The sequence below is a fragment of the Sciurus carolinensis genome, chromosome 16 (genome assembly GCF_902686445.1).
Source record: "Sciurus carolinensis chromosome 16, mSciCar1.2, whole genome shotgun sequence".
Taxonomy (NCBI): Eukaryota; Metazoa; Chordata; class Mammalia; order Rodentia; family Sciuridae; genus Sciurus; species Sciurus carolinensis.
In genome coordinates this window covers 36,052,516-36,071,917 of record NC_062228.1, presented here as the reverse complement: position 1 = coordinate 36,071,917, position 19,402 = coordinate 36,052,516, and the positions used below count along the sequence as shown (strand labels likewise).

The 19,402-nt window shown below is 38.0% G+C and overlaps 1 protein-coding gene across 1 annotated transcript; it reads right to left on the bottom strand.

Moving 5' to 3' along the window:
- Positions 1–639: 639 nt before the first annotated feature.
- Positions 640–17,767, bottom strand: Dnaja2 (DnaJ heat shock protein family (Hsp40) member A2). Its single transcript, XM_047529378.1, has 9 exons — positions 17,540–17,767; positions 15,981–16,040; positions 15,289–15,512; positions 12,005–12,085; positions 11,634–11,767; positions 8,942–9,138; positions 4,144–4,288; positions 3,003–3,130; positions 640–2,438 (listed from the first exon to the last, which is right to left on the bottom strand). The coding sequence occupies exons 1-9, from the start codon at positions 17,615–17,617 to the stop codon at positions 2,247–2,249; spliced, it is 1,239 nt and encodes a 412-aa protein (XP_047385334.1). The 5' UTR covers positions 17,618–17,767; the 3' UTR covers positions 640–2,246.
- Positions 17,768–19,402: the final 1,635 nt, after the last annotated feature.

Below are 19,402 nucleotides of genomic sequence, written 5' to 3'. Positions count from 1 at the left end.
AATGGAAGACAGTGGGAACCATGTTCGTGTTTCACTAAATGAATTGAAAACTTTGTGTTCAAGGACTTGTACACCAATACAAGCAGCATTATTCTTAATAGTCCCTTAAAGGAAGACTCAAAGTGAATGCCTAGCAATGGATAAATAAGTACAGCTACATATGGAAGTATTATTTGGTAATAAAAATTACTGATACATGCTACAAGTCTAGAACTTGAAAACATTAGGCTAAATGCATCACAAAAGGCCATGTATTTATACAAAATGTCCAAATAGGCAAATATTTACAAACAGAATTAGTCATTAGCAATTGCATGAGTTGGGGAGAGAATGGAATGGAGTGAGTACTAATAGAGTGATGAAACTTCTGGAATTAGTGGTGGTTTGTGTAAATATGAATATATGAAAAACCACAGAAATAAAGCACATTTTATGGTATGCAAAATCTCAATAAAGGTGTTATAGAAAATTCTCTGGTGACCCTGGTTTTTCTTTTTGTTGTATTTTAAAGACAGGTGCAATGCTAAGCAGATCAAGGAGACTGAGTAACATATTAGTTTACCCCTCTTCCAAACAGTTTTGTTTGTTCTACCATAATAGCTGGGTATAGAAGAACTGAAAGAAAGACTACACTGAACAACTGTTTTATAAACCTTTATTGGAAAGGCTACAAACTTTATATTGCCACTGCATTTCTTATGCTTAAAGTGTTGTGGGGAAGTAACCCTGAATACAAAACTACTATGCTGTTGAATCTTGCCCAGGCTTCTTGCAAAATATTTTTTGTACAATGGAGGTAGAGTGGATAGGGCAATAATTTAAACCTCACAGGCCTTGATTAGTGTCAGGACACTTTTTTTTCCCCCCATTCAGGTTCTAACAGATCTAGAAATAAGCTACAAGTACTATATTTAGGCTCAGGGATGGCATAATACATTTTAAAATTTTAGTTTCAGTCACCCTCCCCCACTTGTTTCTTTACAAATGTAAATGTTTCTTTTCCCTCAAGCATGTTCTATATCAACTCTAGGAGTGAATAGAAAAGATGGAAAGAGGAGGAATACAACATCCTTTTTAAAGCAGTTTTACCTGATTTTTCTCTTATCAGTCTATGACTCTTTTCTATAAAACATTATAGAAAATCAAATAGTCAATGCTTCCCCCAAAGTCAAATATTCAACTTAATGGAGACAGAGCATCTTTTAACTTAACATTTAATGAAAACAGCATTTTAACAGGTTCTATGCAAACATGGTTCTACTATTGATTTGCTGTTACCTTATTTTTAAGAGGGAGGTGGTGGGGAGATAGTTACAGAGGCCTGGGCTAGCCCCAGTGTTCAGGATCATAACTTAGGAATTACATAACTTAGAAGTCCTTGACTCTACAAAGCATCAATTGAAGTCAATAAAGCCTGTTTCTACCAAACTTTGTCTTTTAAAACTATAAAATGGGCAGGTGCCTGAGGCCTAAGCTTCAGGACAATGGGTTTTTAAGGGCTGTTTAAAAACCAGAACTAAGGATACATTCTTCAGTTTAAGGATACATTTTTTGCAGTTCAAAATGTGTTCTTTCTAAAAATGTGACACAAAGAATAATTTACATGGTCTGCTTTTTATTATCAATTTTCAGAAACCTTCCACAAGATGGTTTAAAAAAAAAAAAAAAAAAAAAAAAAAGACAGAAAGAAAAACGGGGGTGGGAAGGACCAAAAAACTTTACAACCACTGCTAATGTAATTTTTTCCATTGTTCCCAGTCAGCTCCAAACCCATTTTGTGCAAAGCCCATTTTCCATGCATCTAAATGATAGATACAGGCTATGAAATTCTTTATTCTATTTGTAGCAGCTTATGCAGGTGCAGCCAAACACAAAGCTTCAGGACAAATTGTACAAACTTTACAATGTGGGATTTGAATTTAAAATATGAAACATAAAATCTACACAAAACTGATAAAAATCAAGCACAGATATCAAGACTGAAACTTATAACCCATGTGTGAAAGGGAGTCTTGTTTCCTTTCAAGTGCTTTATTCTGCTACAGAACAGTCAAAATGAAGATGTAAAGCTTTGTGGTTAGTTTAAATTATACACTCTGTAGATACTATACCAATTTTAAAAGTTACACATAGACCAACAGATGTCCATCAGTTCATCTGGATTGATCAGACATTCCAGCTGGATCGCTGAGAACAAATCAGGCAAATGTGGAAAGAAAATCCACCTGTGCAATTTGTTTGCAGAGTTACTGATGGGCACACTGTACTCCAGGTCCATGATGGCTGCTGCTTTCTTCGTCAGAGCTATCGTTATATGCTTCACGTCTTTGACCACCTCCCGAGCCTCGAGTGTTATCAAATTCCTGAAGCTCTACCTCCTCTGTTTCTCCAATTACGTTAGGGACTTCCGGTCTAGATGGCAGAAGATCTTCTAGTTCCTTCATTAGAACAAACAAAAATGGGTTAGCTGTAATATTTTCATCTTCCCTTTTAATACAGTCCAGCTAATATACTTCTTTGGGAGTTAAAATAGCAAAGTGATTTGTCTTTGCACTTGAAGTTGAGAGATCACAAAGGCCAAAATGGCAGATATCCTTTATGCAGCTCATCTACTGCTTTAGTTAAAAACAAACAAAAAATGGAATTAGCTATTAACATTTAAGCACTGGAAGATTTCACAGCAGACATACTTTCCTGCACCCTAGCCCTCTTCAGGTGAGGGATCTGTTCCCCAAGGATTCCCAGGATCCCCACTAGCACCTCAGACCCAGTCTGTTTAATTTCTTATAATTCCCTTGCTAGGTCCCACAAATTACATCAGCAATCCATGGTTTCACATCCATCATGAAAACCCATCAATAGCACAATTTTAACAAAGTCAAAATTTGTGTGATCTAATTTCAGTAAAACCAAATTGGGGAAAACAAAAACAAAGCAAAATTGAAGGAGACAAAGTAACATGATTAAGAAACTCTGGATTGCTTAAATTTAAGATCACTTACAGAAAGCTTGTCTGGGTTGATCCAGTTGTTTTCAGGAAACTGCACATCAAACTTTATATAAAGATCACCTTTTTCAAAGGGATTACGATATTGTGGCATTCCTTCACCTCGAACTACACGAACACATCCTATTTAAATAAAGAGGAAATTGTGAAGTTCTTTATTGCTGCATCTACACCAAAGATCCTGCAGACCGCCTGAACTTGGCTGACTAGAAATATCAGCCAAGATGTCATAGACAGAAGGAATGTTGTAGGTAAAGAGCCAAAATTATACTCCCATTGCCTCTGTGGTGTGGGGGATGAAACCAAGGGACTGGCAATGCTAGGCAAGCATTCTACCACTGAGCCACACCCTGAGTTCTAAACCCTTAATAGCCATTCACCTTAACTTCTGTATCTGATCTAGCATTCTCATAACTAATAGATAAGCTTTTCACAATTGTCTCTAAGTTTAGCAGACCTCTAGACTCTACCAACTCTACAGTTAAGAATGGTATAAGATAACATGTGGAACTTATTTAAAAAACAAAAGAGGGGCTGGGGTTATAGCTCAGTGTGAGGCACTGGGTTTGATTCTCAGAACCGCATATAAATAAAGGTCCACAGACAACTTAAAAAATTAGAGATCTCCCTGCCTTCCTATAGTCCACCTACCAATGCTCCCACCAATCTAATTGGTAAATGTATTGATTTATGGCTTTCTTTTGTTCGGTGACTACAAAAATTCATGTAACATCTTCCCTGGCTATCTTTCAGGATAACTTGAATCTGTGTTCCTGGTCCATGGTCACTCATATTTGGCTCAGAATAAACTACCTTCTTATTGTCTTTAAAGAAAGGTATTAGTAACATTCCTTTGAGTTACCCACTATGAAAATATTACAAGTTTAAGAATATACATGCTGGGCACAGTGGCACACATCTGTGACCCCAGCAACTTGGGAGACTGAGGCAGGAGTACTGCAAGTTCGAGGCCAGCTTCAGCAACTTAGCAAGGCCCTAAGCAACTTAGTGATACCATGCCTCAAAATAAAAAATGAAAAGGGCTCAATGGTAAAGTGCCTCTGAGTTCAATCACCAGTACCAAACCAAAAAACAACCCCCCTGCCAGACCTGTATCAGATAAAATCAAGATTTACCTGGTTCAATTACTTTGCCAGGAGGGTATTTCACCACAATCTGACGTCCATCAAGGTGCTTAAATGTGAACTGAAACCCACATAAAGCTTCAACAAGTCCTATCTTATATGTCATGTGCAAATCATTCCCATCTCTCTGGAACACCTTTAAATAAAGCACACAACACTTTAAAAAAGTATGAATTCATACCCTGTACTACACTCCTTCAATCAACTTCACAATCTTAACTGTACCATTGATTTAAAATCCTATACATCACTGTCCCTAATTTCCTAAATTTATATTAGGAAGGCTAGTAATTCCCAGATAGTGTGCTAAAAACTTCTATTAGGAAGACATTGAACCAGGAAAACACTGGCATAAGAGTAACAGAGTTGAGGCATAAAAACTTAGCACCAAATACATTTTGCAATTACTTTCTAACTGCCTCTGGGCAGAAAGGTACAGAAAGACAAGCAGGCTTCTATTGAATAGGCTCAACCTGGAATGCTCCCCAGACATGATCCTAATAGGCAAAGAAGGTTAGTTCAACATTAAAAAGCTTAACCAGGAAGGTTCAGCCAATAAAGTGAAGGGGCTCAACTCTGCTTCACGAACAAGTACAAACAAGTTTTATTTCACTTAGAATTGAAAACTTGCTTAGATGAATGTAAATTAAACAAAAGTTAAAGTTGGCTTATTCATTCTTACACTATAGGCCTATGGACTAGGTCATACAAAGGTTACCAAATAAGCACAAAGAATGTCTCTAGGATTTCAATGTTAAGGAAAAATCAATTTAAGTTTGCATATACTTGTAATTTTTACTTGGGAGAATTTGCAAATATCTATACTTAACTTTTGAAATTTGAGATGAAACAAAATTAACTGCAGTGAAAGGTCACCTAGTTTTTTTAAAAGCTTTTTTTTAACTAGGCTCTCTTCTAAAGAGTAATCTTGGCTGGTTCTGTTTGAAAGACAGGCTCTTTTCTTAAAATATTCTCCTAAATTTACCCATGAAATAAACTGTTATCTTAAGCAGTGATTCGCTTGAGGGTGATTCTGGATGGGTAGCCTCAATAGCAGGAGGAAACTTGTTGGTAATACATATTTCTTGGGCCCTACTCCATACCTACTGCCAGAAGCTATGGAGGTAGAGCCCAGCAATCTACAGTTTTCAGAAGCCCTTCAGGAGATTCTAAAGTGATGCTAAGGTTTTTGAGAACCAATGAATGTATTTTAACTATGACATTAACTTGAGTGTGCCTCACAATGGGATCAATAAGGCTTCTTTAATGCAGAACTTTTCGATGCTTTTTAAAATGCTATATTATACTTAAAATGTTAGCGTTTCTGAGTACCAATATTCTAAGAATCACCTTTTACCAACAATTCTTTGGTTAAGGCTGTTTTAGAAATAGGGAGCAGGGATACTATGTTCTTATGTGGGAGAGCTCAACTTAAAAGTAACTCCAGTGGAAGTTATAAGTTATAATCCTCCAGTTATAAGGATTGCAAAAGCCAGGTATGGTGGTACAGTGACTGGGAGGCTGAAGCAGGAGGATCTCAAGTTAGAGGTCAGTCTCAGTAACTTGGCAGGACCCTATCTCAAAACAAAACCAACAACAACAACAACAACGACAAAAGAAACCCAGAGTTGCTACTATTGTTTTGGTACGCTAGGGTTAAGACAATTTGATGCTAATGTTTAAACACAAAAAATAAGCAAAAAAAGACATAAATTTTTTTTCTTGGTTGCCAATGAGAATTTTTAAAAAGCAAAATGAATAAGGGCTTAATAAACCCCAGACAGTAAAGCACATAAAAGTCTTAATAATTTCTGAGAAATAATAAATAAAAAGACAGATTATAAAGGAGGGAATAACATCTTCAGATACTGTTTTTCTATGCTGTACAAATGCACTATGGTAGCCAGACCACTGAAACAAACAAACACATAACACACACACAGTAGTATAGCAAGAATATGAACACACTTGAGATAGCATTTCCAAAATTCAATGACTTTTGAACAGATTTATGGTTTTAAGCTACAGCACCAACTCTAATCTCATTAAGGTCCTAATTCCTTTAGCAGAAGTGCTGGGAGTGGGGAAAAGAAGCCAGAAAGAAAAACTACTAGGTTTTCTTGAACAATTAGTTGGCTCTATGTTCTAGTCTTGTTTCTTCAGGAGATTCAAAACATTTTTAGTTGTATAAATTAAACAACATGCCTAAATCTCATCTTTTACTTTGCTGGTCATAATAAGGAACTAGGTGAATTTCCATTCTAATTTTACCAGCTTCTATTTCCTACCTTAGATAATCAGTTACTCTGCTTTCTGTTGGAAATTCCAAGCAATTCCACTGATGCCAACAATTTTAAGAGGTTTCTTATTTCCAAACACCTTCTGACACCCTCAAGAAAAACAGCTTATTCAATAGCCTCATGTGATTCTAGAATATGCTTCCTGAGGGAAGACTATCTTTGTTTTTGGTAAGCAAAGCCTGGGGAGGACAAAGCTAGTAAGTAAATGGGGGTCAGAACTTAAGTTCCTTGCCTCCAAATCCAGCAAACTATTTTTAAAATCCCTATTTAATCATATAGCAATATTACAGAAGAAACTTGAGTATGAAAGTTTTCGCCATTAGACTGACAAACCCCAAACTGAAAAATAATCAGTTCTATCCAAGTAATCGTCACTTTTTAATTTTCTCACTATTCCTGTACTGCTGCACTTGCCAGACATCATTTATAACCTCAAACTGCTCCAATGATTCTATCAATAAAAACACTCTGGTGATGTTTATACCATCATACAATATAATCTACACAAAAGTAGACTATAACCTTCTCAACTAGTTTCCTACTTCTCATCTTTGTATGGTGGTGTGTCCAGAAAGAAAGATGGAACAAATGAGGAAGTAGCTAAAATGCCAAATACAGAATTTGTAAGAATGACAAATATTTCAACCTATAAGACTGTAAGACAAAATTCTAGAAATTACTCTGATTTTTAATCATTTAAGAGATGCTTATCATTTGTAGGTTTGGGCATATCCAGGAAAAGCCAAAATATATAGTAAATTATGGTTCTGCTAAAATATGAACTCTGATCAGTGCACCCTAAAAGGATAGTCCAAGGGAGTGAGACACAACCTTGTGAGGAAATACAAATTCCCAGCCAGAAATCTGCTTCTCAAATAAAATTATGGCATTTGCTGGTAAATGGATGAAGCTGAAAAACATCATGCTAGGTGAAATAGGTCAAGTCCAAAAAATCAGAAGTTGAATGTTTTCTCTGATAAGTGGATGACAATATATAATGTGGGGGGAGGGTGGCGGGGCCGGGGGACAGAAAGAATGAAGGAACTTTGGATGGTATAGAGAAAAATGGAGGGGACGGGGGAAGGGAAGATAGCAGTATAAAACAGAATTACTCCATGTACATGTATGATTACATGGTGTGAATCTACATTGTGTACAACCTCAGAAATGAAAAGTTGTACCCCATTTGTGTACAATGAATCAAAATGCAATCTGTTAAAAAAAAAAAAAAAAAAAAAAGGGAAGAAATCTGCTTCTCAATAATGGCCTTGCTGTTATCCATTGGATTTAAAAAAATTGTTTTAAAATTTCTAATTAGTTATACATGACAGTAGAATGCATTTTGATATACATATATGGAATATAACTTCTTGTTCTTCTGTTTGTACATGATGTAGAGTTACACAAGTCATGTAATCACATATGCACATAGGGTAATAATATCTGATTTATTCTATCATTCCTACCCCCATAACACCCCGCTTCCTTCACTCCCCTCTGTCCAGTCCAAAGTACCTCTATTCTTCCCGCTTATTGTGAGTTAGCATTTGCATATCAGAGAATCCACTGGATTTTTTTTTTTTTTATTTTAATGGTTTGTAGAAATGACCAAACAGAAGAAAATTTTAGCGTACATTACAAAGGTGGTTAATCTATGACGTAAATTTTCAGAGAACTTGAGAGTAAATGCGGGGAGGAACAAAGTCAGAATCCTATCAAATGCTACTGCATTTAAGGTTCTGGGTGATTACTGAAGAGGTATTTTATGAATAGTGCCAGATATATTTATGAATAAAGGCCTATAGTATACTATACAAGACATTAAAAAATAAAGTGCACATATGTCTATATTCCCAGCTTCTTGAGAGGATGAAGCAGGATGATCACTTGAACCTAGCAGTTTGAGACCAGCCTGGGAAATAGGGAGACCCTGTCTCTCTCCTCACCCCCAAATATACACATACACATATGTATGTGTGTGTATGTGCATAATTGTATAATCAAAACAGCATACACTAGACCATATTGTTATACAAGTTTCACAACCTGTTCTTTCCAAGGAAAATTCACCATAAGTACAGTAAAACCAATCAGAGCAGTGTGAAGGACTAAAGCCCTATCCACTAATCACTCATCAAAGGAGTTTCACAGTGAAAAATAAGTTGCCTTAGACCATCTGAGCCAATGCCCTATTTTAAATAAGGAAAATGAGGTACAGAGACAACAGGATTACCTAAGTATAGTACTAGTCTATGGCTACAGTGGGACTGAAACTATATAACACCTATAATACTTTTGACTGCACCTGCCTTGTTGGTCTTACTCATATATATAAGTCAGTTCTTGAGTAAGCAAGCCATGTTCACATAACAACTTCACCTATGTCCAGTGTTACTCTGGGGTAACAAAACAGATCCTATTTCTCAAGCAAGACCCAATTCTGAACAACAAAATTAATAATAATAATAAATATTAAAAAAGGAAATTACCTCATGTTCTTTCTCCTGTAGCAAAAGAACAATGTCTCCTGGTTCCACTCCTGGAGCTTGGTCTGCTTCCCCAGTGAATGTAATTCTCTGTCCATGTTTCATGCCTTTGTCTACATGAACTTCCAGAATCTTGACTTCTTTAATCACCTTCTTCCCTTCACATTTTTTACAGCGGTCCTTTTCATTAATTACCTCTCCTGAAAAGAGAAGTCATTCAAACTTACAGCAAGAGTACTATCTACCGCCTTTTCAAGTAAGATAAATCTCAAAAACACTCCATTCAGTTGGATGGGGTGACACATGCCTGTAATCTCAGTGACTTGGGAGGCCAAGGCAGGAGGATTTCAAGTTCAAACCCAGCCTCAGCAACTCAGTGAGACCCTGTCTCTAATAAAATATAAAAAAGGGCTGGGGATGTGGCTTGGTGGTTAAGTGCCTCTGGATTCAATTCCTGGTACAAAAACAAACAAACAAACAAACAAAAAAACCCCAATTCATTAAATAAATCTTCTGAACTTCTTCTAATTTCTACCTAAAAACAAAAAACACCCAATTCATTAAATAAATCTTCTGAACTTCTTCTAATTTCTATCTAAATTTCTGTTTAAAGTATTCTGTATGACCAAAACTCACATCTTACTATAATCATCTGAAGGATTCACCTACTCACAATTTCAGAATGTAATGTTTCTTAACACTTTCTTTGCTCACGACTCTATTTCCTAAAGTTAAAGCAATGTCTAAGAACCAAGGAAAACATTTAAGTGGTGAGATGCTAGAACTTCAACAACTGCTTCTTTAGCAAATGTTTTCGGTTCTAATTTCAACTAAATTTAACAATGGACCAACACAATCAAAATAAAATTTTAAATATCTATGGATCATTATTAAATCATTTATTTGGTACTGGAGTTTATTTTATAGACAAAACCTTACTCAGGTGTCTACAGATGTTATTTTAAAACATTTCCCTCATTTTGGTCCTGGGAGTAGAATCCAGGGTCTTGTGAGCTCTACCACTAAGCTATATCCCCAACCCTAAACTAATTTTATTTGTACTACCACTGATTCTTCAAAATCAATCAGAGATGTCTTGCAAGTTTTAATTGGCAATGGGTTCCTCTGTATCATGTTTAAGAACATGGCTCTTCTATATATTCTTCTGAAATATTCAATTATAATATAATAAAGTAAAATTAAATTACATGGTATAATGTGAAGAACAAGCATGGCTTTCTAATGCCTAGTTACTGAAATAATTGTTAGACGGTTTATATAATAACCTCAGGGACTGTTTCTAGAGCAGTACTTTTTTTTCAAAGTACATTCTATAAAATACCAATTCCTCAAAATGGTAATGGTACATGGGAAAGGGTTTCAACTGACTTTGATTTCTTGACAGTGGATTGTTACCAACTTTAGTAAGGTAAAATGCATGAGACTCTCCCCTTCCCCCAAACCCTACTATGTAATTTGATCAAAAATGAGGAAAAAAAAGAAAGAAAGAAAGAAGTCCAGTGATCAAAAATGAGGAAAAAAAGAGAGAAAGAAAGAAAGAAGTCCAGTTCTTCAGTCATAGGAGTCTCTTTTCCTTTTCGTTTTGTTTTTTTTTTTTTTTTGGGTGCTGGGGATCGAACCCAGGGCCTTGTGCTTGCAAGGCAAGCACTCTACCGACTGAGCTATCTCCCCAGCCCCTTTTTGATGTGGTCCTGAGGAACGATCCTAGGGCCTTAGGAATGCATCACAACAGTTCTACCACTGAGCTACACTCCCATCACCTACTAGCCACATTTCAAGTACAGCAACAGGTGATTAGTGGTCACTGTATGATATTGCAGATATAAAACATTTTTATCATCATAGAAAAAAAAAATTCTAGTGGGTAACAGTGCTCTAGAAAAGAGAGATCTCACAGGTCAAATTCAGAAAGCTACTTATTTTTTTAAAAGTCCTATTAGAAGGGCTAGGGATATAGCTCAGTTTGTAGAGTGCTTGCCTGTCAAGTATAAGGTCCTGGGTTCAATCCCCAGTACCACACACACACACACACACACACACACAAAGTTCTATTTGAGTAATGGGGGGCGGGGGAAGAGTCTCATTAGAACACAGTCATGCCTATTTGTGCACATACTGTCAGTGGCTACAAAAAGCACCAAAAGCAGACGTGAGTAGATATGATGAACTATTTGGCCTGCAAAACTGAAATATTTACTTCTTTGAGAACAACTTCAATTTCAGTGTCTGTCCTCAAAAGCTAACTAAAGATTATAATAAAATCCTGCTTTTATCAGAATCTCTCATTCCTTACAGCGAATATAATTATCTTTTAAAATACAAAAGGGACAAATAATCATCTTACCCATCTTTCTAGAATTAAAAAAAAAAAAAGACTGACTTAACCTGGGGTTAGGGGTATAGCTTGGTGGTAGAGACAATGCTGAGCACAAGTAAGGTACTGTGTTCAATTTTCAACAACTAAAACCAAAATGAGACTAAACTTTCACTGGACATTAACACAAATATACTATTTAATTGTGTTCATTGGGCCTATCTGTAAGGGAACAATTGTTTTCACTTTTTCTTTTAAAACTCTATCTTCAAATATACTTTAAGAAAAATTGTTAATCCTTTAATTTCTGCATTCCCAATCCATTCCAACATACAAGCAAAGAAATATTGGCATGCATACCTTCTCCATTACAATCGGAGCACACAGACTGCATCTGTTGTACCATTCCTGGAGCCAGCTGTCTGATCATGATGCGTACACCTCGACCCCGACAAGCACTACACTTCTGAACAGCTCCAGACTTCCCGCCTTGGCTAGTGAGCAGAAGCATAAATTAGATTTTTGCCCACAGACCATTCCAATATGCCATGCAACCAGGAATTGTGCTGTTCATCCCCTATAACTAATGTTTAAATTGACCTTAAGAGGTACCAGAAAATCTTCTGTTGGGTAGTAAGTTTTAAATCAAGAACAGTTTTTACCTAGTAGTAGACTTTCAGCCCGCCACTAGAAGAGGAAAATAATACTGCATAAACCAAACGCACACTTACCCATTGCATGCACTGCAGAGTACATTCTTGCTAAGTTGTAGTTTGGTTGTCTTGCCATTATATAGATCTTCTAAAGACACTCTGGGGAGAAAAGAATCAAATTCAAACAAATTTTACCAAATTTCTTAAATACGAGATATAAATAGCTGATACAGCAAATTCCACAGTAACTTTTTAAAACAAAAAGTTTAAAAAGATCTCACATTAAATCAGTTCAACTGAGAGATCTTATTTTGTAGCTCAAATTTACAGAAAGATTTTATGACTACAGACAATGTAAATGGTGCTCAAAGTCAGAACTTACAGCATTAGGCCAACAATTTGTTGTGGTACAATTTCTGATAGAGTTGTGTAATTGCACAAACTCAGGTCATCAAAATCTTTTTCTGACCTCAGGCATGAGCCCTCTACCCAAGTAACTCCAAGTCATAACCCTCTGAAAGAGGTACAATTATCCCCATTTTACAAAGAAGCTAAGTAACTTGTGTAGGACAAAGCTGTGTTCTCCCCCTGGACAATTACAAAGACTACAGCTTAAGGAAGGTGCTTAGACTGTATGTCAAAAACAGTGGCCTTTGGGGCTAGGGCTGTAGCTCAGTGGCAGAAAACTCGACTAACGTGTGAGGCAGTGGGTTTGATCCTCAGCAGCACCACATTAAAAAAATAAAGTAAAAGCTAAAAACAAGAACAACAACAAAAAAGGGCCTTGGGCTTAGGATGTAGCTTGGTGGTAAAACACTTGCATTGAGTCCTGGAAAAGAAAAAAGTAGATTTACCTATACTGTGACAGAAAGGAGGGGAAAAAATAGATTTTTAACAGAATGTCTCCAACTTTTAGTTTCTGAAGATTCCACTGAATTATAACCAACACTGAACAATTTTACCAAATTTTCAAAGGAGTCTATGATTCAAAAGTCTAACTATTAATCTACTCAACTGTACACATTAAAATGGCATAAGGAGAAATGGCTTAATAAAAATATACAACTGCTAAAATTTAATTCACTTTTATTCATACGTAGTACATTTGAACCACAGCACCAATTTCCATACTAACCTTAAAAAAAAAAAAAAAAAAAAACCCACAAACACAAAACCTGGGTTCAAAATCCAGTACAGCAAAACAGACAAACAAACAAACCCAAAACTATATATATCAAAATTCTCATCAATACTATTCATTTAAGACTTGGCAGCAAGGTATTTAATATTTTAGTTTTACCCGTCTTGTTGTGTCTTTTAATCTTTATTTTTTTTCCTCAGGGTTGGGACTCAAAACCAAGGCCTCACCCATGCTAGGTTAAGTATTCCACACTGAGCTATATCCCTAGCCCCTAAACCTCGTTTAGTAGTACTAATGATTTACTTTTAAATCCTGGGAGTTGAGGAAATGAAGAAATAGTTTAAAAGGCACCTAAACTATTTGTGGTATTCAAACTTTCTCAAAATTATTTTAAGCTAAAACTTTTCACACCGTAGACAGTATAAAAATAACACATTTATGTACAAAACATTACTGACATTTCCAGATGACACATCTACATCTTAAGTATTAATTAAAATCACTTGGTTGCACCTATTTTTGTTCTTCCACTAAGAACCTTTATCCAAACAGGTAGTCTGTTTCCCTGGTATATATTAAATATAATCACTTTGCAAAATCACTATCCCAGAAGCCAGAAAAATTCACATTTCAACAAATACGGCCAAGAAAGGGAAAATGGGAGTAATGGTCAGGCAAAGTCAACACTCTCTATTAGGGTCTAAACTGGCACAATCTCTTCATAAGGGAATTCATTTGTATTTATCAGACTCAAACAGTGATGCCTGCCTGAGAATCTCTGTCAAAGAGACAAAACTGTATATAAAAAATATAGCAATACTATTAAAGGAAAAAAAACAAAATAAAACTGACAATATCCTATATAAAAGATGAGTGATTACACGTCACAAAATGGAATATTACAAAGCCACACAAAAGCAAATGTAATAAGTGGAAATAAAAATTTTAAGTAATATTAAAACAGCAAAAAATTGCATTTGCTGTATAGTATGAAAAAAAATTTAAAAGGCACACAAAATACTGTTTTTTTTTTTTTTTTTTTTGTACTCAGGATTGAACCCAGGGATGCCATATCCCCAATCCTTTTTATTTTAAGATAGGGCTGAGGCTGACCTCAAACTTGTAATCCTCCTGCTTCAGCCTCCTCAGTTGCTAGGATTATAGGTATGCACCGACATGCCTCACTATTTACTGTTTTAAAAAAAGTCCATTTACTTCTTAGAGCATTTCAATATCAAAGAAAAATATGGAAGAACCAACTCCCACTGCACAAATATTACTATTGGAATAGTATCCAAATGATAATTTATTTCTTAGGGTAAATTCTTTTAAAATCACACAGATTTAAGGGTGACACTCAGACAAGGTAACAGACCCCACATGAATTCCTCCAATTTACTCAAATGTCAAACAAGATATGAAATATTTATTTAAGAAATATTTTACATAAACTCCTGAACTCATCTCTGGCATTTGCTAGTGAAAACATTAGTATTTCATGAAGGGGGAAAAAAAAAAAAAAAACACTGGATAAAAGACCTCACAAATTTCAAACAGTGAAGTATCTATTTCATATTGTAAAGGGTTTGTGGACTCCCAGTCTAAGATCAAGGACGACACCATTCATATGCTGGCAGATTAATACCAGGCTAGAAGCCAGCAAGTTCCATGGAAACCATTTTTGGAGAGTTCACACTGAGGATCAAGTAATGAGTGACTATAACATATAAACAAACTAGGCAGACAGTCACTATGTAATTTTTTTAAATATAAGGTAACTTGAAAGATTTAAATGTCCCAGAGAAAATAATCCCCACACTTTAAAAATTCATCTTCCTACTCAGTCAATACCAGCACTTGTCCTTTTATGATCTATCTAAAGCAAAATACAAACATCCAGTTATTAAATTCATTTAGTCACTTAATGAACACAGGATGATTTTTTTCTTTTTTGGTACTCGGGATGAACCCAGGGGCACTAGACCACTGAGCCATATCCCAAATTCCTTTTTGTATTTTATTTAGAGACAGGGTCTCACCAAGTTGCATAGGGTCTTGCTAAATTGCTGAAGCTGCAACTTACAATCCTTCTGCCTCAGCCTCCTGAGTCACTGGAAATGATTTTATTTGTTTTTAAATGAAGGACAGAACATTCTATGATATTTCTACCGAGCATTAGCGTTTGAAGAAAGTACATAATAGAACAAAAAAAGATATTCACTTGAGCGGATGCATCATGTCCTCTCCTCTTCTTCTGCCATTTCGACTTCTACTCTGATTGCCCATGAAGCCGAACAATCCTCCACCAAAAATGTGAGAGAAAATATCATCCATGCCACCACCTCCACCGCTACCTTCCCGAAGACCTTGTTCTCCATATCGGTCATATAGCTCACGCTTCTCTGGATTTGATAATACTTCATATGCAAAACTTATTTCTTTAAACTATAAAGAAAAAAGTAAAAAGAGAAAACAATTGGATTTTCAAATAGAAGAGTGGGGGAAAACTACAGAAACCTAGAATCCACTTAATTCCAATAAAAGCTGTAAGTTACCTTTGGTTTGATTCAGGTCCTATTTACTCCTAACTACTGCTCAAATGTTAGTATTCACAATACAAAACTAGAAGGTACTTTTTAAAAAAATATTTTTAGTTATAGACACAATGCCTTTATTTTATTCATTTATTTTTATGTGGTGCTGAGGATCGAACCCAGTGCCTCACATGTGCTAGGTAAGTACTCTATCACTAAGCTACACCCCCAGCCCCCAAACCAGAAGATTCTTAATGTAAGTATTTGGCTGTTATGGTCATAGATGGACTTTTCCTACAATATTCCTCTTTTCAAGGAGGGCAATTTAAGTTTAAAACTAAAACCCAAGAGCAACAACAAAAAGTTTCAAATAACTTACTTTGTCTCCAGCATTTGGATTCTTATCTGGATGGTATTCCTTGGCTAACTTTCTGTATGCCTTTAAAAAAGATTTTTAAAGAAGGGTTATACATAAACATCAGTTTAAAGATTTGTAAGGATACCCACTTTCCTAAGTCATAACCTTCCAAAAATGTTACCATCACGACTGGTATTTTTTCATCTCAAAATTGTTTATTCAACAATTTACTATAACACAGTAGACAGTTATATTTGAAAATAGATTATACTGAGTAAAACTCAGATACAAACAATGAAGTAATGCTAGAAATGAACAAATATATTTGAAATATATTACTTGTTCTTACTATCAAATTTCTTTTATGGTTAGTAAGCAGATTAAGACAACCCCAATAATCTGAAACAATTAATGTTTACAGAGGCAAAGTATTAGTTTGAATTAAGCTACAAATCCCTGTCCGTGATGGCTCCTTGTCTTCCCTTTAACTGCAACAATAAGAAAAAGCCAAAAGATGCTCTTAGACGATATGTTTTATTTGCACAGGTGGGTGATGGGGGTCTACTGTGGCCTCGATCGGAGTGAAGCTGCGTATGTTCTCAATTACGTGGTCTGGACATACAAGATTTAAGTCTTCATTCACTCAGACTCATGAATTATATAATATAAACTAGCATTTCCGGTAGGGTAACAGGAAGTCCATTTTACTCTCGACTGTACCGGTCCTACTGCCTAAGGAGCATTCTCGTTTTTTTTTTCAGCTTTCAAATCCGGATACCCTAAGCCACGGAGGATGCTGTGCCACTTAATTAAATGTCACAACTGCTTTGAAATTCTAAGATGAAAGATTCTGTAGCATTGCAAAGGGCGATAATACGACCTGTTTATTTTTAGTCAGTGTACACTCAGGTGTTTGGCTGGGACCCACGGCTCATTCCTAAAGCGGGCACAGGCCATTTAGATTACCTGCCCACAGAACAATGCATCCAAACACTGACCCACGCTACCTCAAGCTCTATAGGCGAGGGAAATAAGAGGGAGGAGCAGAGGTCGCAGCCTCGGCGCCCAGGAAACAAACCCAATAGCCCGGAGGCACCCGGCGGGGGCGGCCTCGACCCTCCTGCGGCTCCGCCTCGCGGCGCCCTACACCCGGAGCCGACGTCCACGGCGTGGACAGCTTCTCTCCGGGGCCGGGATGCTCAGGACACCTCGAGCCAACCTGTTTTTCCGGGGTGGTGAGCGGGGAGGGCCGAAGGGCTCCTGCCTCCCAGGAGAGCCGGGCCTTAGGCGCTAGCCGGCAAACAGAGGAAGGAAAGGTTGGTTTTCGTCCTGTTTGCGCAGGAGTGAGTTTTATTTGCTGCATCTGCAGGCGGGCGGGGCCGGCGGCCCAAGGTCAGCCCGGGCCGGAATGTGCGGCCCACGGCGAGGCCGGTCCCGCCGCCGCTGCCACCACCACCCCTCAGCCTGGGCTCGCTGCAGCGGGCGCCGGCTCATGGGCCGTCCCGTAGCGCGGCCTGGCCGCCCGGACGCGCAGGCCCCGCGCCCCACACACCCTGCCCGACCGGCCCGCTTCCCAATACCTTCTTCAGCTCGTTCTCGCTGGCGCCGGGCGGAACGCCCAGGATGTCGTACAGTTTCGTGTCGGCCACGTTAGCCATGGCGGCCTACGGGCAGCACTCTGGGAAGGAGGCGGCGGAGCGAACAGAGCGAAGCCGGGCCCACGAGTGGCGTCGGCGGCGGCGCAGGCCGAGGGAGACAGCGAGGGGGAAGCGGGGCGGGGCTAAACCTTGACCCGGCGCACGGGGCGCCGTGACGTCGCTTCGCAGGGCCAGCCCCCTCGTGCTCGGACCGGTGTGGTTGGGTGGTGCTAAATGGACCGTGTGCTCGCTTCTCCCGAGAGTCTAGGCCGCGAGTTGGGTCCGACGTAGAAAATGAGGAAGAACTCTCCTTGGCGTTCTTCAGCAATTCGGTTTACCCTGAGAGGCGTTTATTGTCGGGACCGCGTGTTTAACGCCGCAGTGAGCGCTGAGGGGATGGAGAGGCTTGGTTCACTTCGAGTCAGGCAGGAAAGAATCGGTCGGGGCTTCCGCTGGAGGCACACCCGGCACGCAGAGGTCGTCCTCTGGGTCTGGTTCCCTGGGGTCTTAGTTGAAAAGTAGCACGTGGCGCGCGTGCGCGCGTTTTTTTTTTTTTTTTTTTTTTTTAATATTTCGGGAATTCTCAAACTACCAAAGGTGGTATATTACACACCTGAATATAATTGTCTATGTTTTTACCAATTTATTCCATCTATTTTACACCCTTCCAGTGCTTTAAAATGAAACCATTTCATTAATATCTAACAAGATGACTTTAAAGCATAATCAACATAATCACATTTGATGAAATTGACAATAATTGGTTTGTGGCATTTAGATCCAAACGAACGTCTGCCTCTTGCATCTGGGTCATGTGTTCAAGTCCTTTACCAACACCAAAGAGGTCTAAGTGGTGGAACTGCAGCGTGCACTGTCACGTGGTGGTTGAGGCCTAGTGATTTACATTTGCTTTAGTTTATCTTGGAAATTGTTTGCATGTACCACGGTGTAGGATGTATAGCCTGCCTTTAAACCATTTACAGTTTATGAGAACAGTAAACATTTTTGGATGATTGGAACCTGAACTGGTAGCAAAGACACCATAAGCACATCATTCAGGGTAATTTTTCTTCCTTGGACATTCCCCTGTTCTAGTTGTGGAGAACCCTGAGTGCGTGCCGAGGACTGAAATTTAGCCTGAAAAACCTGGGTAGTCTTGAGAAATTAAGATGCCCCATCCACCAGTCTCCGTTCTCAAATGCCAGTGGAAATGCTGCTCCCTCTGAAATTTTTCTTGATTCCATAACTTTATGAACACTGCTGCCTCATTTAAGTTCCCACTATTCTGGTTTGCCCTTTTTGTGGACAGGTATGATGTTGACATGAATGCCATTCTGGAATGTGAGTCTGAACTCTAAATAGTCTGTAGGTTCCTTACAGGAGTCCCCCCTCCCCCTCCCCTTTTTACACTACTGGGTATTGAATCCAGGGATGCTCTACCACTCAACCACATCCCCAACTCTTTTTATTTACTTATTTTTGAGACAGGGTCTCAACAAGTTCTGAGACTGACAGTAGAACTTGTGATCCTTACTCCTTAGCATCTCGAGAAGCTGGGATTACAGGTGGGTGCCACACACTCAATATTCTTTTACATTTTGAAATGTTCATGTTACTGAAAGTTCAGTCCTTGTCCCCAATGCCAATCCAGTAAAGAGGACATGGTTTTGAAAAAAAGGAAAAAGTTTTATTGCTTTGTTAGTAAAGGAGAAACACAGAGGACTCCTGTCCCAGAGACTGTGATTCTGTTCATTAACAGGAATAGGGGGCTTTTAAAGAGGTTATTCAAAGGCTGTATTACATGAT

What these genes read in the sequence shown, in the direction of transcription:
- Dnaja2 (XM_047529378.1), bottom strand. Translation starts at nt 17,617, where the DNA reads ATGGCTAACGTGGCCGACACGAAACTGTACGACATCCTGGGCGTTCCG. An exon ending in CTCTGCAGTGCATGCAATGG is followed by an intron (nt 11,768 to 12,004) that starts GTAAGTGTGCGT and finishes TCTGCTCACTAG; the next exon opens with CCAAGGCGGGAAGTCTGGAG. An exon ending in TCAACCCAGACAAGCTTTCT is followed by an intron (nt 2,439 to 3,002) that starts GTAAGTGATCTT and finishes GTTCTAATGAAG; the next exon opens with GAACTAGAAGATCTTCTGCC.